Raw genomic sequence first — 19287 nt, 5'->3', positions numbered from 1 at the left:
TCCATAGGCCTCTGATGGCATTCTTAGTGTTTTTGGTTGGTGGAAGCTATAGTGCTAAGTTAATATATTTCAAAAGTTCTTTTTTTTTTTTTATCTGTTTGTCAAATGGCATTAGTTCTGACAGAGAAGTGGGTAAGTAATGACTCTCAGGGGGTTGGAAAGTACCAAGGGTAGCCCAAGATAGGAAATTAACCTCTTAACTTGCAACATTACAACCTTTCTACATTACCGCAGTTTTAATCAATCAGTCTGTGCAGACAAAACTCTTTCCAGGAATTCTCATTCACAAAATTTATCTGTCTGTACATGACAGATTGCTCCAGAAAGTGTGGGAGATTTACTGTCTATGATGAAGCTATGGAAAAGTGGCTAAATTCCTAATTCATTGCACTAGATCTGTTTTCTGTCTTGTGTTTTTGTTTTTTGTTTTGTTTTGTTTTGTTTTTGTAGTGAAGAACATTCACACAAAGTTCAAAACCCAAGAAATTCGTGGTTGCATATTTCCTATAAGAAGATATAGAAAATGTTGTTTATGGTGAGGCAAGTTCCGCAGCTACAAAATAATTTTTTAAATGCCTGTCAATTGTTATTCAGGGAAAGCATTATGAGGAAGAACAGGTTGTGGTTCTGATAAGACCAGTTGCTTTTACAGGGCTTTGGCAAAAGGCCTTGGCTCATAGGACCTCACTCTTTGTTTTGCTAGGAATAATAGCTGATGTTCATTAATTCAGCTTCCAGAAGTTTATAGAACATAACCATGACAAACAGTGAGTGCCAGCTGCATATTTGTATTGCATTTGTCCTTAATAAATATGATAGATAAGTTGCATTTTCTAAAAAGCATATTTCTAACATGAACAAAAATTCCTGGAAAGAAGCTGTGTTTACAAAGTCTGACTGACTAAAGCTGCAGTATGTGGAGAACTTGAAAGGTTGCAGGTCCAGATGCTAATTACCTCATATTGGGCTAGTTTTAGCCCCAGAGCATCTATTCCTAGTCCTTGTTTGTATGTTATCAGAACTAGCATCCTCTAGCTAATACAGAAAAGCTTTGGAAGTCTAATAACTTAGCAGGCAACTGGTTGCCACTAACCCAAAAGCTAAGACAGTCATCAGATAGCATCTTAGACCTACAGAAAACTTTCCACCACCTTGCTGTAACTGCCTTTCTAATGTACCCACTGACGTATTTTAAACTTACCTTGATTTATGACTTTCTTCATTATATATATATGTGTGTGTGTGTGTGTGTGTGTGTGTGTGTGTGTGTGTGTGTGTATGTATGTATGTATGTATCCACAAAAGTGCATTATTACCAACAAAAGCTAAGGAAGTCTATGTAGTAGATACTTGTAATATACTGCTAAATAAATGAATAGCGTACAGTACAAAAAATAATAAACCAATAAGAATGCACCATCTAAACCAAAATGGCTGCCTTTGTCCTAATAGTGCCCCTGCTTTGAGCATGATGGAAGCAGATGACTTGGCGATCTGATAACAACCAACTGTGACTTACTAAATTCCAATCAAAGTCATACCAATATTTCTATGGCTAATATTATCATCAACTAACACAGAGAAGGATTCTTAGTGGCCTCAATGTGAGGTGATTATATGACATAAAGGGTTATAAATAATCATACTATATAATTAATTCAGTTATGATAATCATGCAAGTATCTAGTTTTGCTTCAGTATCTAGTTTCCTTGACAATTTTGTGCAACAATAACAAGTACAATATTTACACAACTATAAAATCAACACAATAACAAAAAATAGTATTACTATAATTTCAGCATGGCTATTCTGATAACTGATAAACTTGACTCCAGATTAGTTTTTTATTAGAACAGGCTGTACGTGACAGTTGAAGTACTAGCTTCATGCCTTGTGTGGGAGAGTTTTAAGTTAACATATATGCCCATCTGTGACTACTCAACGTTTCTCTGAAAAACAATTGTTTTGATGATGCCCAGGAGAGGCCTGCCCCTTTCTGAGCCAGTACAGAAGAGAGGTGGCCTGGAGGGGGAAGGTGGAAGGGAGGAGGGTGGAAGGAGAAAGGAGTGAATGTGGTCAGGATGTAAAAAAAAGAAATAAATAGAAAAAAGAGAAGTGATTGTTTTGAGAAATGTGGTCTTCAAACAACAGATTTTTTACTGGATCGGGGCTTTTTTTTTTAAATTATTTTCTGTTGCACCTGTCTAGTCACAACAGTTTTTTAGGAAATGTATTCATTAAAGTTAATTGAACAATATTATGAGTCACTTTTAGCTTCAAAATCAGACTTCAAGTGTCCTTCTTCGCCTATGAAAAAACACTGTGAAAAACAGGCCATCTGCTGAGGTGGTACAGTTACACTTGGCCTTCAGAGTGTGCTTGACATCTTCTGTTAGCACTCTTTTAGATTACAAACCCACAAAACAAGTTCACCTTGATCTTTCACATTAAGTCCAGAGTATCTTGGGGAAAATAAATTTGACATAATTGTAAACCTGTGACGTTTCTGAGGAAGGTAGAAATAAAGCAGCGCTTTGTGTTCAGTTACAATAAAACATCAGACGTTACGGAGACTCAATTCTTGAAGCCTGTCATTGGAGAAACATGGCTAACAATGATTCTCTTGAACAGAACCAAAATCCTTGCTCAGCCATCAACAACAGCATCCCTTTGATACAGGGCAAGCTCCCCTCTCTAACCTTATCTGGAAAGATCCGAGTAACAGTGACGTTCTTCCTTTTCCTCCTTTCTACCGCCTTTAATGCATCTTTCTTGTTGAAGCTGCAGAAGTGGACTCGGAAGAGGGAGAAAGGGAAAAAGCTCTCCAGAATGAAGGTGCTCTTAAAGCATCTGACCTTAGCCAACCTGCTGGAGACTCTGATTGTTATGCCATTGGATGGCATGTGGAACATCACAGTACAGTGGTATGCTGGGGAGTTCCTCTGCAAAGTTCTCAGCTACCTGAAGCTCTTCTCTATGTATGCCCCAGCCTTCATGATGGCAGCGATCAGCCTGGACCGCTCCCTGGCCATCAGTCGGCCCTTTGCTGTACAAAGCAACAGCAAGCTTGAACAGTCCATGATCGGCCTGGCCTGGATACTCAGTATCGTGTTTGCAGGACCACAGGTAAATCATAACTCCTGAACATGTGTGAATGTGGGTATTTTGTATCTCATCTTGAGTGGAGGCAGCACCTGCTGTGTGGACCTTTAATAGGTGACTGTCCAGACAGCCAAATGTCTCTGTTGTTAGATAATATTATGTCCTTTGGGGGTCTTTGATGGAGTTGAAGACTAGATAATAACAGTTGCAGTTTCTCTTTGTTATGGTAAAAAGTAAGTTAGGTGTGAAACTTTGGATTCACTAAGATAGGATAGATAGTGCTTGATTTTCTTTGATTATGCTAACTACAAATGTCTTGAATATTGTAAATTAATTATTATTTGATATTTTTGTTGTATGTAGTTATATTACATTAAAATTAAAACCTTTATGTTTATTTAGAAAAAAAAAAAAGAACTGGGTCTCTGGAAGCCAGAGAGTGGACTGCAACCCTGACTATTTTGTCTTCTCGGACAAACTTCTTAACCTCTCTGAGTTTCTGTTGAATTTATTCACAAAATGGGGTAAATGCCTACTTCACTTGCTTTCATGATGATCAGATCAATAATGTCTTAAAATATCTAGTACTATCTGTACTATATAGTAAATGCCCCCTAAATCCTCTTCTCTCAACTGAACACATGCCCAACCCTCCTTCTTTCTCATTCCTTCTCTTCAGTGGACTTGAAATAGTGTATTGCTATATTGCCAAGGCTGTTCCCAAACTTGAAGCCTCCTGCCTCAGCCTCCCATGTCACAGGGCTTGTGGGTGTGCTCCCTTCGTGTTCAGCTCCTGCTGTTTTTTTTTTTTTCCTTTTGCTCTGGTTGAAATGGATTCAGTGGTTAATTGAGAGAATGTTTAAGAGCTATGAAATGTATATAGGTGGAAGATAGCTAATTTTTTCTTACTTGGGATTTATTATGTACAAACTAAGAATTCTCTCACTGCAATTGAGAAAGAATTATCTTGGTTATTATGTTTCTCTTGGCTAATTGTCCTGCAGAAGCTGACTGTTCAAAAATCAGATCACTGAAGAAAACATGACCAAATTCTTGCAAATAATAAAGAGCCTGTTATTAATAGATGAATAAATTGTCTTTATGCTTTCTAATGCTCTGTATGGTAAACCAGGGTATAAGAACGTCATAGGAAGTAAGAGTTCCTAAAATCCAGCAAAAACGTTACCTGTAAAACCAGAAATCTGTCTAAACATTCTAAACTGTCCATGTCTCTAAAAACTGAAACTGCTATGCAGAATTCACTGAGTATTGCCAGGTACCAAGTAAATGTTTTCTCACTGAATTGTGAGAAAGGGTATTTAATTAGTATGTGTTATGTGGCAGAAGAAGGCAGAAGAAATGGGGAAAACTGAAATGCTTTTATTTCCTTGGAGAAAAGCATAATTACTCCTACGTGGACAATGCACACTAAGATTAGGTTGCACAGGCATGCCCCTTGAAATGAGGTTATTTAGCTAAGGTTTACGTTCTATCTTCTTTCTTTAAAGTATGAGCAATGCTTATTGGTCAGTTTTCTCAAAGAAGATGAACACAAGTTAAGTCCCAATATAGGACCTGGTATTGATGAAACAAAGAAAGAGCCAGTGGCAGGTGGAGGGGGCATGTCGCTCTTTGTGGACATAAAAAAATATATGTACAACTGGATATGAAAAACTTAAATATACGAGTATAAGAATACAAAGAAGTAGTAAGTTTAATACAAAATGACTTTAAAAGGATTAGAGGAATGAAAACCTAATGAAGGGTCCTCCTTTTCTTTTCTTCATAATAAGGTTTTTGAAGTCAGCAGGAAAAAAAAAGCTGAATTATAAGAGTGAAAATATTTTTTCTTCAAGAAGGAGCTAAAGAAAATACTTATATAGAAAAGGAATTATTCAATTTTTTCAAAATTTTAGCTTGCATTCATAATAATCAGTAAACTTTCTTAAGGTATAAAAAACTACACTACTCACTGAAAACTATTTGTGCCAGAACATGATAACAGAAGTCTTATCATTTCTAAAAGTAAGTTAGAAGAAGAAAAAAGAAGGAAAAAGAGAAGAGGGAGACAGGGAAGACGATATGCCAGCAGCCAAGCCTTGGGAGGAGCTCTTATTTATGACCAGACATTTCCTAATTTAGGTGTGGCCGAACACAATTTAAAATCACATTCCTTAATGAGAGTCATCTAAGACCACAGAGTGCAGAGTTGCAAAGTATTTGCAGGAAGAGTTTATGTTCTGGCTTATCTTGCTCATATGGAGTATTACCAAAACAGCTTTTAAATTCTACAGCTAACACGAGCCTGTAGGCAAGAAACATGGGACACTCCTTAGTTTTTGGAGTAAGGAAACATAGTCTGAAGATATGTGGAGACTTGCCTTGATGAATGAGCTAATTTACTGAGTAAAATGAACTTCTGAACTTGACAAACAGCTCAAATTCAATAAATACTTAACCTCCCATGAGCAATACTCCAAACGTTTTAAGCACAGTAGTAGCGTGCTAGACTCAGTAATAGCAATAATAATGATATGATAAATAATATTTTAAGACAAAATATGTGTCAGAATTGTGCTAAATTTGTTTATATACAATATTTCATGAGTGTTTCCTACAACAATGTAAATTATGTATGGTATTCTTATTTTGTGCAGGAAAAAATTAAGCCCATGAGTATTATATGAGATGCCCAGGGTATGTCTAACAAGTGGAAATGTCAATACAATTAATTCTATAGGCAAGGTATAAATCACACTATTCTACTTTGTTCATAGGGCTCTTTACCTATCTCTATCTATGAACCTAATTAATATTAGACATAGTTAAAAGATAAGCATAAAATCATATTACATTGTGCAGTAGTGCACGTCGTTAATCCCAGCACTTGGGAGGCAGAGCCAGGCGGATTTCTGTGGGTTTGAGTCCAGCTTGGTCTACAAAGAGAGCTCTAGAACAGGCACCAAAACTACACAGAAAAACCCTGTCTTGAAAAACATATATATATATATATATATATATATATATATATATATATATATATATATATATGTATATGTATATGTATATATATATATATAACATTGCATGAGGATCTTTGCTGATAGAATATAAAAATAGATATTTAAAGATACAAATATAATTTCCTTAGTATATTTAGTGTTGCTTGTATATGCATTATTTAGGAATGAGCACTTTCTTGGTACTGGACACCTCTCAGAGGGCTCATCCCTCGTAAAGACTAATTCTCCCTCTCTCAGTTGTTGTTAATTGCCTGTAGTTCTTTCTCTAGGAGTGGGACCTATGAGATTTCCCCCCCTTCCAGGTTAGTGTGTCTATTGATGTCATCAGTTTTCAAGTCTTTTTATGCAGCTCTATTGTTGAGGTATCATGGGTACAGTGACTCTATCAATTCTGGGAGACAAACTCTCACAACAGACTTTCTGGCCCTTTATATTTTTCCCCAAGAGAACATCAAAACTTTATTGATTTTTAACATCCCAAATAACCAGTTAAACATCAGGATTAAAACAGTCTGTGATACTGTGGATGAGTTTTAGCACTCAGAACCCTTAAGAGGCCTTAGCATATGTCCACGGTCCTCTTTGTGAGTAGATAAACCTGCATTTTGTCCTGAGCCCTGTCCTGTACTCCAGTTTCTCTACTTACAGAAACCCACACCTGTACAGGGTGGGATAGCTGTAACCACTGGCCTGTGGGAGGTGGAGACAAAGGACAAGATGTTGAAGGTCATCCTTGCCAATCCTGTGTATTTGTAGGCCACCTTGGCCTTACAGCCTGTCTAAACCCAACCCAAACAGTAGAAACCTGGAGTTCCCTTTGAAGCTCAGGGCTTTGCATTGGTTATTCTCCCATTTCATGTCCAATGCACACACAGTAAGCACACATTCAGGACTAACACAGAAGCTGATATCTTAAGGGTCAAGGATCTGTGAACGGTGCCCGCAAGTGTTCATTGGCCACTTACAGCCGGAGGTTTTAACTGCTACACTCTACCATACCAGGCAATTCTATCCCTTAGAAAATAAAAGCTTAAAGCAACAAATGTATATATGATGGGGGGATATAGTATGATAGATACATATATGTTATGGTATAGATATTGATGTATGACTAATTATTTATGGATACAAAGAAAAGGTGTGTGCCTCAAAGTTTTATAGTGATGATTGAGATTTATCCATTGTTAGCTTTGTGGGCACCATTCCAGGGACTTTGCATGTAACAACACAGTTGTCATAACATCACTGAGAGGAAGATTCTGTTAGGATCTCTAATTTATAGCTGGAGAAACTGAAGCTAATTGCTTTTAGAAAAATTCAGTCTGTGCTGTAGTTGCTTTGGTAAAGGGTGGATAGAAGATCATATTCTAAGAATAAATAAGCATCTTCGGTTGCTTCCAAAGAAGGCAGACAGAATGTTCTTGATTATGGCAAAATGAAACAACAAGCACTGAAGAGCAAGAGTCATGGATAAAGGTGGAAAAGATAAACAGAAATTGGAGAAAGACTCCAAGGACAAAGGAACCACTGAAAGCAAAGTGGATCCCTATAGTAACCACTCAAATGAACACAGTGCAGAAAACAAAATACATCGAGCCAAGGCTAAAACCAATTAATTATGGGTAAGATTCTGAATCCCCATGTACTTTTCTGAACTTCTGGTTTTAAGCTAGTCTATCATGAATTAAGATTGTAACATTAACTCCACAGTATCCACTTAACTAAATTCCCTGATGTGGACAAAGTATCATGTTCTAAGAAGGAATAAGTATTTTCAATTGTTTGCAAAGAAGGGAAATAATGTTCTAGATTATGACAAAATAAACACTGATAAGAACAAAACAGATTATATATGTTTGATCTACTTTAAACTACAGCTTAAATAAAGTCAAGCTGAAAAGTATGTGATAATAAAAGACTCAGTCTGTAATGTGGTGAAAAGTTGACGTGGATCCTTAGAATGAAATTAGCAGACTTGTTTGGATTTCTTGTTTTTTTTTTTTAATTTAATTTTATTTTATTTTACAATACCATTCAGTTCTACATAACAACCATAGATTCCCTTGTTCTCCCCCTACCTGCCCCCCTCCCCTTCCCCCCAGCCCACTCCCCATTCCCACCTCCTCCAGGGCAAAGCCTCCTCCGAGGACTGAGTTTGACCTGGTAGACTCAGTCCAGGCAGGTCCAGTCCCCTCCTCCCAGATTGAGCCAAGCGTCCCTGCATAAGTTCCAGGTTTCAAACAGCTAACTCATGCAATGAGCCCAGGATCTGGTACCACTACCTAGATGCCTCCCAAACAGATCAAGCCAATCAACTGTCTCACCTATTCAGAGGGCCTGATCCAGTTGGGGGCCCCTCAGCCTTTGGTTCATAGTTCATGTGTTTCCATTCGTTTGGTTATTTGTCCCTGTGCTTTATCCAACCTTGGTTTCAACAATTCTCTCTCATATAAACCCTCCTCTTTCTCGCTAATTAGACTCCCAGCGCTCCACTTCGGGCCGAGCCATGGATGTCTGCATCCAGATTCCTCAGTCCTTGGATGGGGTTTCTGGCACAACTATTAGGGTGTTTGGCCATCCCATCACCAGAGTAGGTCAGTCCCTGCAGTCTCTCAACCATTGCCAGCAGTCTTTTGTGGGGGTATTTTTGTGGATTTCTGTGGGAGGATTGCCCAATGACGGAGAAATGGCTGAGATCTTCATGAACAACCTGGATATGAGTGGGAGCAATGAAGGGCAAGGGTAGAGGGAAAGAGAGCAGGAGATCCCAGCTGGATCAAGAACAGAGAGGGAGAACAAGGAATAGGAGACCATAGTAAATGAAGACCACATGAGAAAAGGAAGAAACAATGATTTCCTGGTTTTGAGACTGATGATATGATCCTTTGTTGCCCTCTAGTGGATTAATTTAAACTTTATATTCTACTTGATAAAAGATCTCAAACTGAAAAATCAATGCTGTAATTACAATATAAGACACAAGTTTAGGCAGGACCAAGCCCCAAATAAAACAAGATATGAGTTTTTTCTATAATCTACAAAGAAAATGATATTTCAGAATCCTTTTAAAATGAGGCCACTCCACTCCAGTCCCATAACCTCACAAAGTAAAGAAATCCAGAACCAACTGTTAAGTAAACTAAAATATCTTATTCAATGCGGAAAAAAAAATTAAAGAGTATTTATTAGCCATCATTTGATAATAACAAAAGCATTTGTTTCAAATTTACTTGCTCTAGATTTGAAAATGTTTTTCTTCTCTTTTTTTTATCTGGATAATGTTACACAGTAAAATGAAGTTTCTCCAGAGCACACTTGGAAATGACAAGATAAGAAATGTGCTTCATGAGTCAGGAAAAAAAAAAAAAAGAATAAGCATTTACTTGCTTATTTGTTTGTTTTTCAACTCTCTTTTATTTGTGTGTGGGCACGTTTCATGAAGGCCACAAGGGGGCATTGGATCTCTGAAGCTACAGCTACAGGCAGTTGTCAATCACCTGACTTGAGTGCTGGGAACCAAACTCAGCACTTGTAAGTGCTGAGCCAACACTCCAGCTCTGGAATTTATTCTTGAAAACGACTTACAATGTTTTCATTAATAGATTGTAGTTGTGCTTTTTAAAGTTTTAAAATAAAGATATCATTTTTAAAAAGAATTTCACACATAGGACAAGGTTGTAAGAACTATACAAAGATTTTATCGGATACCTTTAACCTCTACATCATCAAATATTAGCATTTTTTTATTTGCTGTTATCTTAGTTACTATTCTATTGCTATGAAGACACACCATGACCAAGGCAACTCTTATTTAAAAAAAAAAAAAGCAGTGAATTCGAGCTTGCTTATCATTTTAGAGGGTTAGTCCATGATCATTGTTGCAGGAAGCAAACATGAATGTAGCTGAGAGCTAGAAAGACAGGTACAGAGGCAGACAGACAGACAGAGACTGGACTTGCAGTGAACTAGTGAAACCTCAAAGTCAATCCTCAAGAACATACCTCCAACTAGACACACCTCCTAATCCTTCCAAACAGTTCAACTGAGGAGTAAGCACGCAAATATATGAGCTTATGATGGACATTCACATTCAAACTACCACAATTGTCTTCACTCCCAAATGTTTTCTGAATTCTTTAAAAGTTGGAGATATGGCATTTCTTTACCAGTCTCAACTTCGCCCTGTATTTAAGAAAGCTACATGCTCTATTGAAATTTCATTTGTTGTCCTAGTTTATTTTCTGCCCTAAAAAAAAATAAGTAAAAAATTTTCAAGCACTAGATTTTGATTGCATTTCCCCTTCCCCAGTTCCTCCCAGACCTTCCTCAATTTCTACCCTTTAAACAAAAAAATACCCAAGGTTATATGGTGGTTCCCATGATGTTACCTAAGTATTCTTTGCTGGAAACATTCCTGTCTACTTCCATGTTTCATAAAGTTGATATTTTTGAAGAGTATGGGCCAGTTCCTGAATAACTACTCAGAGGCTTATATTAATTATATATGTTTGGGTGGTGGCTCAAGCATATTACTAGCTAGATCTTACATTTAAATTAACCCATTTCTATTTATAGGTCACCATTTGGCCCATGACTTACCAGTTCTTTCATTTCTTGTTTCTTGGGCAGCTTGCAGCCTCTGGCCCAACTCTGTTTTTCCTCTTGCCAGAATTCTCCTAGTCTGGCTCTCGAGCTCAATCTCTTCCTGCCCAGCAGTTGGCCAATCAGCTTTATTATTAACAATGAGCATAATCCACAGTATTTCCCCCTTTAAATCTAATTAAAAAGGAAGATTTTTAACCTTAACATAGTAAAATTATATACAACAAAACAGTTATTAAGTAAGGAATATAGTAACACTATCTAATCCGTTTGCATTTAGAAAAATTAGAGAAAATAATTAACTATTTTATCTTGGTAATTCTAAAGTTTTGTATCTAGTTTATCTTTTATTATAACTAAGGAAAACTATAATTATAACCATTTAGTCTTCAACTCCATCAAAGACCCCAGAAGTATATAATATTCCCTGAGTAAACAGGAAGTGCATTGTAAGCAACCTTTCAAAATGCTAGAAATGACAGAGATATCTGGCTGCCTGGACAGTCACCCAAAGTTCTTCTGTAATGTTGGGGTATCCATCTTCAGGCCTAGAGGATCTGGCAGACTTTTCAGTGAAGCAGGAAATTTGAAGGACTGTCCTACCTATATTGACAAAGTTCATCACTTTCCTCTGTGTCTTGAAGAATGTCTGGCAGTTTCTTCTGTGAAACAGGAACCTGAAGGACCATCCTGACTTGTTTTGGCAAAGCTTAATGGGTCACTTTCCTGTGGGTCCTGCATGTCCAGTTTGTAGAGCATCCTGTTAAGCAGTCCAGCCGAGAGCAGTTTCTTACCCAAATGGCTAGCCTTGCCACATTGAAAGCAAACTCCATAAGGAGTTTCTTCAATACCTATTGTCCTCTTTGAAGTAATTGGTACTGCCAGGAGCAGATGTGTCTCACTATGAGAGAAGTATAAGTTCTTAAAACGTTTTAAATGTCATATTCTGTAGGTCTTTGAAGTGTTTGAAGATTACCTACTTAATTGAAATATATCTTTGCATACCTAGAAAACCTAACCAATATGGCTATAAGTTTTACTATTATAGATGCCTACTAATTTGTATTTTTAATCATACATTACATTTTTTTTAAATTAGGTGCATAAACATAATACCTTAAACATGAGTAGAAATATACAAACAGTATAAGAAAATTGACCTTAAATTTGTATCAATAAACCAAAATTGATATCAATGTAAAATATTTTGAGATTAACAGTTGTTTTTGGATTAAAGTAGGTTCAATAATTACCCTTTTTTCCATCATAATAATCTACCCTTTTCCTGATTATTTTTACATTATATCCTCCTTTCTTCCTTAGAAAGAGATTGACTATGACCATTGACAATTTATAACCAAACCTCCTTAAATGAAAACAAACGTTCATAAATAATATTTTGGGAATTGGGGCATAATTATCTAGACTACATCCTGTTGATTAGGGGCACTGGTAATCTTATGTGGACTCTGAGAAAACTTTGAATTATGGTCAAGTCCTGACTGGGGTATTTTGTGCAGCTGGTCCATCTCAGCCATCAGCATTGAAATTGTTTAGATGTAGAACTTAGAAGAAACTGTAACAGAGGTGTTTTGAAACATTGGATCATCTGATCAATCATTGGATCATCTTACCTGACCCGTGTGTTCTGTTTCATCCTTGTTAATCAAATACATCAGAAAGACTCTGGAAAAAGAACAAATGGGGGAAGGGTAGAGGTTATCCATTTTTATTGGTTTCTGGTCCCCTTGTTCTGAAAATATATAAACTGTGCATTGTATACAAGCCAGTCAAAGATAATATCTGTTATATGTTTGGGCAGTTAAATATACATCATGTGTCTTATAGTTACTTTAGGTTTATTTTCTCATGTCTGCAGTTAGGATTTCAGGGGGGGGTCTTCCTATACCAAACCTGATTTTTCTTAATCCAGAATGAATCCACAGTCTCTCATTTCCTGCTGAAACAAAAACATAACCTTTCTCCCAAAGTGACATATATACCTTTTGACTTAAATTTTGGAGTCAAGATATTTTCTAAATATATAGGTTGGTTTAGTCTAACAGCTTCCATAATCAAATGTCTCATAGCAGTCAAATTTTATAGACAACACAATAAGATGCATAACCCAGACTCTGCATTTTCCACCCTTATGTGGCTTATCATAATTTTTTATTACTCTATTCCTCTTTCAAGGACTTTATTAAAATTATTTTTAAATTTATTTCTGTCTATACCCTATTTCGTCTCTCCTGCAAGCCTATGCACATCTTGACCTATTTAGAAGTTTGTTTGTTTTTTTTTCTGTCTGAATCTGTCTTTACTGTGTTTCTATAATCCTGTTTGTCTGTGAGCAATAGCTAGACCTGACACACAGTACACTGCCCAACTTGGAGACTCCTCTGTATACTGTCACTCCCAAATGCTACAGCATCTCTGTACCATGGCCTACATGAGAAACACAATTAGGAAGCTGTTTTTGGCTTCATTTGTGTGTTCTATAAAACCCCTCCCCCCTTTTTTAAGTTTCTCAGGCTTTATGTGGGCATATGGGCCCCAATGTTGGCCACTATATGTAAATACTCTCCCACTTGCCAGTTCCCAGATAACCGACTTTTTTCTGTCCTGCCCTGTCCCTTAGCCATTTCCAAATAATCACTCAGAGGTTTATATTAATTATAAATGTTTGGCCGATGGCTCAGGCATAATACTAGCTAGCTCTTACATTTAAATTCACCCATTTCTATTAATCTATGTATTGTCATGTGGCCTGTGGCTTACTGGTTCTTTCACATGTTGCTTCTTGGGTGGCTGGCAGTGTCTGCCCAGACTCTGCCTTTCCTCTTCCCAGAATTCTCCTAGTCTGGCTCTTGTGCTCAATTTCTTCCTGCCCAGCCACCAGCCAATCAGCTTTATTATTAACAATGAGCATAATCCGCAGCCTAGGGGAGACAAAAGGACAAAGGGAAAATATCATAAGGAAGCTCAGGTCTTTTAAGGATATAAGTGGACCTGTGTGGGAAGCATCCCAGGAGCCTTAGTGTTGATACAGTGGAAGAAACCTATCTGCAGCCTCAGGATGTTTAAACACAAAGAGGCTTTCTTATCCCAGGAGATACAGCCACCAAGACACAATTTTAGTTTTTTTTGGTTGCCTCAGAGCTAACTTCTTTCTGAGACTGCTCAAGGTGACATTCATTATTGAACTCATGGCTATCAGCCCTTTAAAACCTTTTATCTCTAAAATTGAAGTTTTGGACTGAAATCTGGTATCCAGGTTTTATAATAACTGTTCAGGCTATAAGAAACAGGAGTGGGGTTTGCCTTCTACCTGCCTCTTCTTCCAATGTCATTACTCACATCTGTCTTCCACTCAATATTATCAGGGTAGAAGCCTCTACACTGTTTATATGCTTTGGCCATTTTAAAAAGTAGACCATGTTATTAGGCCTTTCAATGTCTAAAACAAATTGAATATGTATGTTTACAGATACAATCTAAAAGGCATGGTTTTAAACACTGTGGATATAGAATGGACAAAATCACCTTCAATGAGACTGCTTGGCATAAGTATGGGGGAAGTGAAAGGGCAAGTGAGGCTTAAGTCTTCAAATGATCATTGTTCTTCAAGACTGAAATAATTCCACCAATCACAAAACCCTACAGGTCATCCAAACTAGTGCAAACGTGGCTCAAGTAAACCTCACTCACAAATTTCAATATAATTGTCAAAGTGTAATGCCAAGGAACTTAGAAATTGCTTTAGGTATGGGGACTAGCAGCATGAAGAAAGGAATGCTGTTGGGAAAAGACACATAACTTTTTCTTCTTATTTCATAGTTATATATCTTCAGGATGATCTACCTAGAAGATGGCTCTGGGCAAGCAGAAGTTTTCTCTCAATGTGTGACACATTGCAGTTTTCCACAATGGTGGCACCAAGCGTTTTATAACTTCTTCACCTTCAGCTGCCTCTTCATTTTCCCTCTTCTCATCATGATGATCTGCAATGCCAAAATCATCTTCACCCTCACACAGGTCCTTCATCGAAATCCACACAGTACGTATTCCTAAGATTTTAATAATAATTGTAGACATACAATATTTTTAACTTTTATTGATTCTTTGTGGATGTCACACCATGCATTCTGATCCCACTTACTTCACTGTCCCCTCACATCCACCTCTGCTCTTGCAACCTCCCCCCCAAAAAACAAACAAAAGCACCAATGAGAGAAAGAGAGAGAGAGAGAGAGAGAGAGAGAGAGAGGGAGGGAGGGAGGGAGGGAGGGAGGGAGGGAGGGAGGGAGAGAGAGAGAGAGAGAGAGAGAGAGAGAGAGAGAGAGAGAGAGAGGAATCTTGTTGTGGTAACTGTAGTGTGGCCCATTGAGTCACACAGTTTACTTTTAGTCCATTCATCTTTAGTTGCAAATGTTCATTGCCATGAGTCATTGGTCTCTCTGGAGGCCTCTGACTTCTAAGCCACTGATAATGGGCTCTCACTGGGGCTCCTCTTGGATATCCTGCTGTTGACCTGTGTCATGGAGATTCTGCTGCTTTGGATCTGTAGGTTCATCCCTGTCCATGTTTCAACAGTTAATAAATGAGGTGGATGTTAGGGTGGGCCAGCTCATAGCCCTGGTTTTGGGCCTGGGTGGTAACTGGGTTGGTCAGCCCACCAGCTTTCCCTCATCATCACTACTTGGAAGAGCTCTCCATCACTGTGTAGGCCAGCTCACCCAAAATAGCCTACAACAAGGAGCAGGGGCTAGTTCTCTTGCTCTTGGGTCCCCAGATCTAGCCTACTCACACTCAAACCACCAGCGACAGCTCTGCTGACAAACAATATTTAAGCAGCAACATGTAGGCAGAGTGGTCGTGTATTTAATACTGTGGCAAGCAGTTCACAAATTTTAGGTCATTTAATAATTCACAATCACCCCTTGGAATATTATTTTCATAATATATTCAATTTATAGACAAGATCTGTTTGCCAATTGCATCTCATGTTCTCATTTTCCATCATGAAATAAAACAATATTTTTTTTGATAGAGATGAGAATAGGAAAGGGACAAGAGAGTTATGGAGGAGGGAATGAATATGATCCAAATAATAGATAGACAGAGAAAGAGAGAGAGAGATGCATACAATCATACATACATACATACATACAAATACAGATACATATGGCATTTGGATATAGATATGTATATGTACATATACAGACATATATCTCAGAATGATGTCATTGCCATGCATAATTAACATACATAAATAAAAAATTTTAAAGGAAGAAAGGACAATTACTCCACTAAAACTCAGGACAAGCACTGAAGATATGCTCCTACTGGGCTACTACACCAAACATCTGATATCTAGAATATAGCAAACAACCAATGTCATATTCAACTGTGTAAATACCTCCATTTTTCAGTCCTCCTTGGTTTGATTTTAAGAGCACTCTTCTCTTCACTCTATCCCAGAGGAAAACTAGCTCTAAAAGCGTATTTGTTTCTTTGCTAAGACAGTTTCCTTAGAGAGCCCAAGCTAGCCCCTCTCCCTTTGCTCCCTCGGCATTACAAGTAAGCACTGCTACACCTGGTTGGGGTCAGGTGGGAACCTTTTCAAGTGAATTGTCATGGTTGGAATTGTTTTTCCTATAATCAACAGGTAGATTAGTGAATCTCTCTTCCACTTTTTGTCATTTGGCTTTGTCAGGAAGCCGACTTTAAACACTTACCCTTTCTCTTCTATCTACTAGAACTACAGCTGAATCAGTCCAAGAATAACATCCCAAGAGCACGGCTGAGAACTCTAAAGATGACAGTCGCCTTTGCCACCTCGTTTATTGTCTGCTGGACTCCTTACTATGTCCTAGGAATCTGGTACTGGTTTGATCCAGAAATGTTAAACAGAGTTTCAGAGCCTGTTAATCACTTCTTCTTTCTCTTTGCTTTTCTAAACCCATGCTTTGACCCACTTATATATGGATATTTCTCTTTGTAACGGGGAGACTGCACAAGAATGAATATAGAAGCAAAGTAACTAATCTCGCCAGCTCATAGCTTGCCACACACCTATATACAAGCAAGGCAGGGTTTAAGCTTAGGTTATCAACCTTGTCCCTGTACACAGTTTCTTGTCAGAGCCTCAAACAAAAGGAAAAGACCTTCAAAAAATACTGAAATGTGTCCTTAATCATGAGCTTCTAAACTGACCCCTGCCTTGTCTGAAGTTTTATCACATATGATTTGTGTTTTTCACTTCCTCCTTAAATAATCATCTATAAATACTTAAAGTAACTACATCCTAAGGTATCTTTTAAGATACCAAAACGTAAGTAAGGTTAGGAAACCAGGACATATTCATAACATCAGCATGGTTCGGGGAGTTTTTTCTCATAGGGACTCAGCAGCAACAGCAGACCGATGCTATCAGAACACCTACGGCACACAGAGACAGTAGAATCACATCCATACGTCAGCAGTAATAGCAGAGCGATGCTATCACAACACCTGGAGCACACACACACACTACAATCACGTCCACACGCCAGCAGCAATAGCAGAGCGATGCTATCACAACACCTGGAGCACAGAGACAGTAGACTCACGTCCACACACCAGCAGCAATAGCAGACCGATGCTGTCACAACACCTGGAGCACAGAGACAGTAGACTCACTGTCCATCTGTCAGCAGCAGTAACAGACTGATGCTATCACAATAGGTATGGCACAGAGACGGTAGAATCACTGTCCATAGGTCAATTTTCTACTCCGACGATTAAAAGACCCAATTTTCTCTTTGGCTTGAAAAATGTTTCTATTCTTATTCAGCAACCAATTCCACCATCCTGGCAAAATTATTTATATGATACAGATTAATTCCATCCACATGCTGCAGATTAGACACACCACTTAACAACAAGGTCTTTAAAGGGGATGGATTCTTTCATGGGCTATTAGAATATTCTATAGACTGTACAATATATAGGGTTTATGTTAACTGACTGCCATGAATCCTGATTTAGTACAATTAACAAAACGCATATACTAATTACCTTGTAAGCATAACATACAATCCATTTTTAATAATATGGTGAGATTTTTGTCTCTCTCCTTATCCTACTGAATCATTTCCCACAAATAAATGAGGAAAGTCAATAAAAGAAAGACATCAAGGAAATATACAAACAAAAAGAGGAGGTTTGATAAATAAAAGGAACTCAAGGTAGCAAACCATACGATTTCTCCCTATACAGATCAAGGACAACAGCAGAGAATATTAGAGGGAAAAGGGAAAAATAAAACTATAAGTGTGAAACCAATGCCTACTGCTTTAAAAAAAAGTACAGTTCCCATTTATGTCTGCAGAGGAACATGTGTTTCATTCAGCTCAGGTCAGGTCCATCATTTTCATGCAAAATGGGAGGAGGTGAAAATAAAGTAGTACAATACTCAGTGGGAAAGTGTAAGAACTCAAAGTCAACAATTGTCTAATAGATATTGGTGTGAACTGTGTAATGCTACACAAAACATGAGAGCAATTTGCAAATACCCCAGGCTGTGTGTGGTTACAAAAAGCAAACTACTGACCAATGGCAAACCCCTTCTTCCCTTCCCTTTCTTATTTTCTATTTGGGGTTTTACAGGACTGTAGGATATTTTTTCAGATCCCACTTTATTTTCCAATATTCTCTCTCTTTTTTATCTTCTGTGTTAATCACACTTTCTGTTAAAAGACATACCTGGTAGAAATCACTCTTAGAGTTCTATAGTTCAACTGCGTGGGACTCAAAGTTTTCCATGTGCTGAAAGAAATGCTCAAAGTTTACATGTGAACTCATACCAAGACTGTGTAGATGACACAGGACATAGCTAAGTCACAATACCAGTGTACCCCAAGTATCTCATAACATACTTACTCCTAAAATGACAATAAATCTTACTTCTGGATTTAAAGCAAAAATGATAGATATGTACAAGCTAAACCTAAGGGCTTTATTACATCTCTGTTTAAAATGCATGTCTCTCAGCTGGTTTCTTATGTCTTCAAGAAACTTTTCTAGTCAGGTATTGCCTTGGGCATTTTAAAGATATATTTTCTATATGACTATCTGGATACAGTGATCCTCAACTTATGTAGCTCATGAATAGAATTATAGGTCAATGTATTTTTGTTTTAGTTCTGTTTGTATTATTTTACACATTTACTATTACTATCCAAAGAAAGAATTTACCAGCTAAACCAGACTGCCAAAAAGGTACAAAAAGAAGTTTAATACTCCCAGCTTGATTATATATATAGAAATTACTATAATAAAATGTATCTAACTATATTTGTTTGTTCACATATATGTTCATATACATGCATGCAAATGGTAATATTAAATCTGTATCACTTCAGTATGCTTAGTCATTCTTAAATGACAAAATTAAATTTGTTTAAGGTTCAATATGTTTGGGAAAATTTACAAGAAGAATTCTATGTCAATATTGTGGTTCATACACATAGATATGAATTTAAACTAAAGTTCACAGTGTCCATTTTAAACATG

At 37.5% G+C, this 19287-nt stretch overlaps 1 protein-coding gene across 1 annotated transcript; it reads left to right on the top strand.

The window, feature by feature from the left end:
• Positions 1-2551: 2551 nt before the first annotated feature.
• Gnrhr (gonadotropin releasing hormone receptor) lies at positions 2552-19128 on the top strand. Its single transcript, XM_006983812.3, has 3 exons — positions 2552-3127; positions 14569-14788; positions 16491-19128. The coding sequence occupies exons 1-3, from the start codon at positions 2606-2608 to the stop codon at positions 16733-16735; spliced, it is 987 nt and encodes a 328-aa protein (XP_006983874.1). The 5' UTR covers positions 2552-2605; the 3' UTR covers positions 16736-19128.
• The last annotated feature ends 159 nt before the right edge of the window (positions 19129-19287 follow it).

The sequence above is a fragment of the Peromyscus maniculatus genome, chromosome 10 (assembly GCF_049852395.1).
Source record: "Peromyscus maniculatus bairdii isolate BWxNUB_F1_BW_parent chromosome 10, HU_Pman_BW_mat_3.1, whole genome shotgun sequence".
NCBI lineage: Eukaryota > Metazoa > Chordata > Mammalia > Rodentia > Cricetidae > Peromyscus > Peromyscus maniculatus.
Note: the sequence above shows the minus strand (reverse complement) of the source record. Positions and strands in the feature narration are given on the sequence as shown.

Excerpts from the sequence above, each read along its gene's own strand:
- Gnrhr (XM_006983812.3), top strand. The coding sequence starts at position 2,606 with ATGGCTAACAATGATTCTCTTGAACAGAACCAAAATCCTTGCTCAGCC. Across the intron at positions 3,128-14,568 it reads TCGTGTTTGCAGGACCACAG|TTATATATCTTCAGGATGAT; the intron begins GTAAATCATAAC and ends CTTATTTCATAG. Across the intron at positions 14,789-16,490 it reads CCTTCATCGAAATCCACACA|AACTACAGCTGAATCAGTCC; the intron begins GTACGTATTCCT and ends TCTATCTACTAG.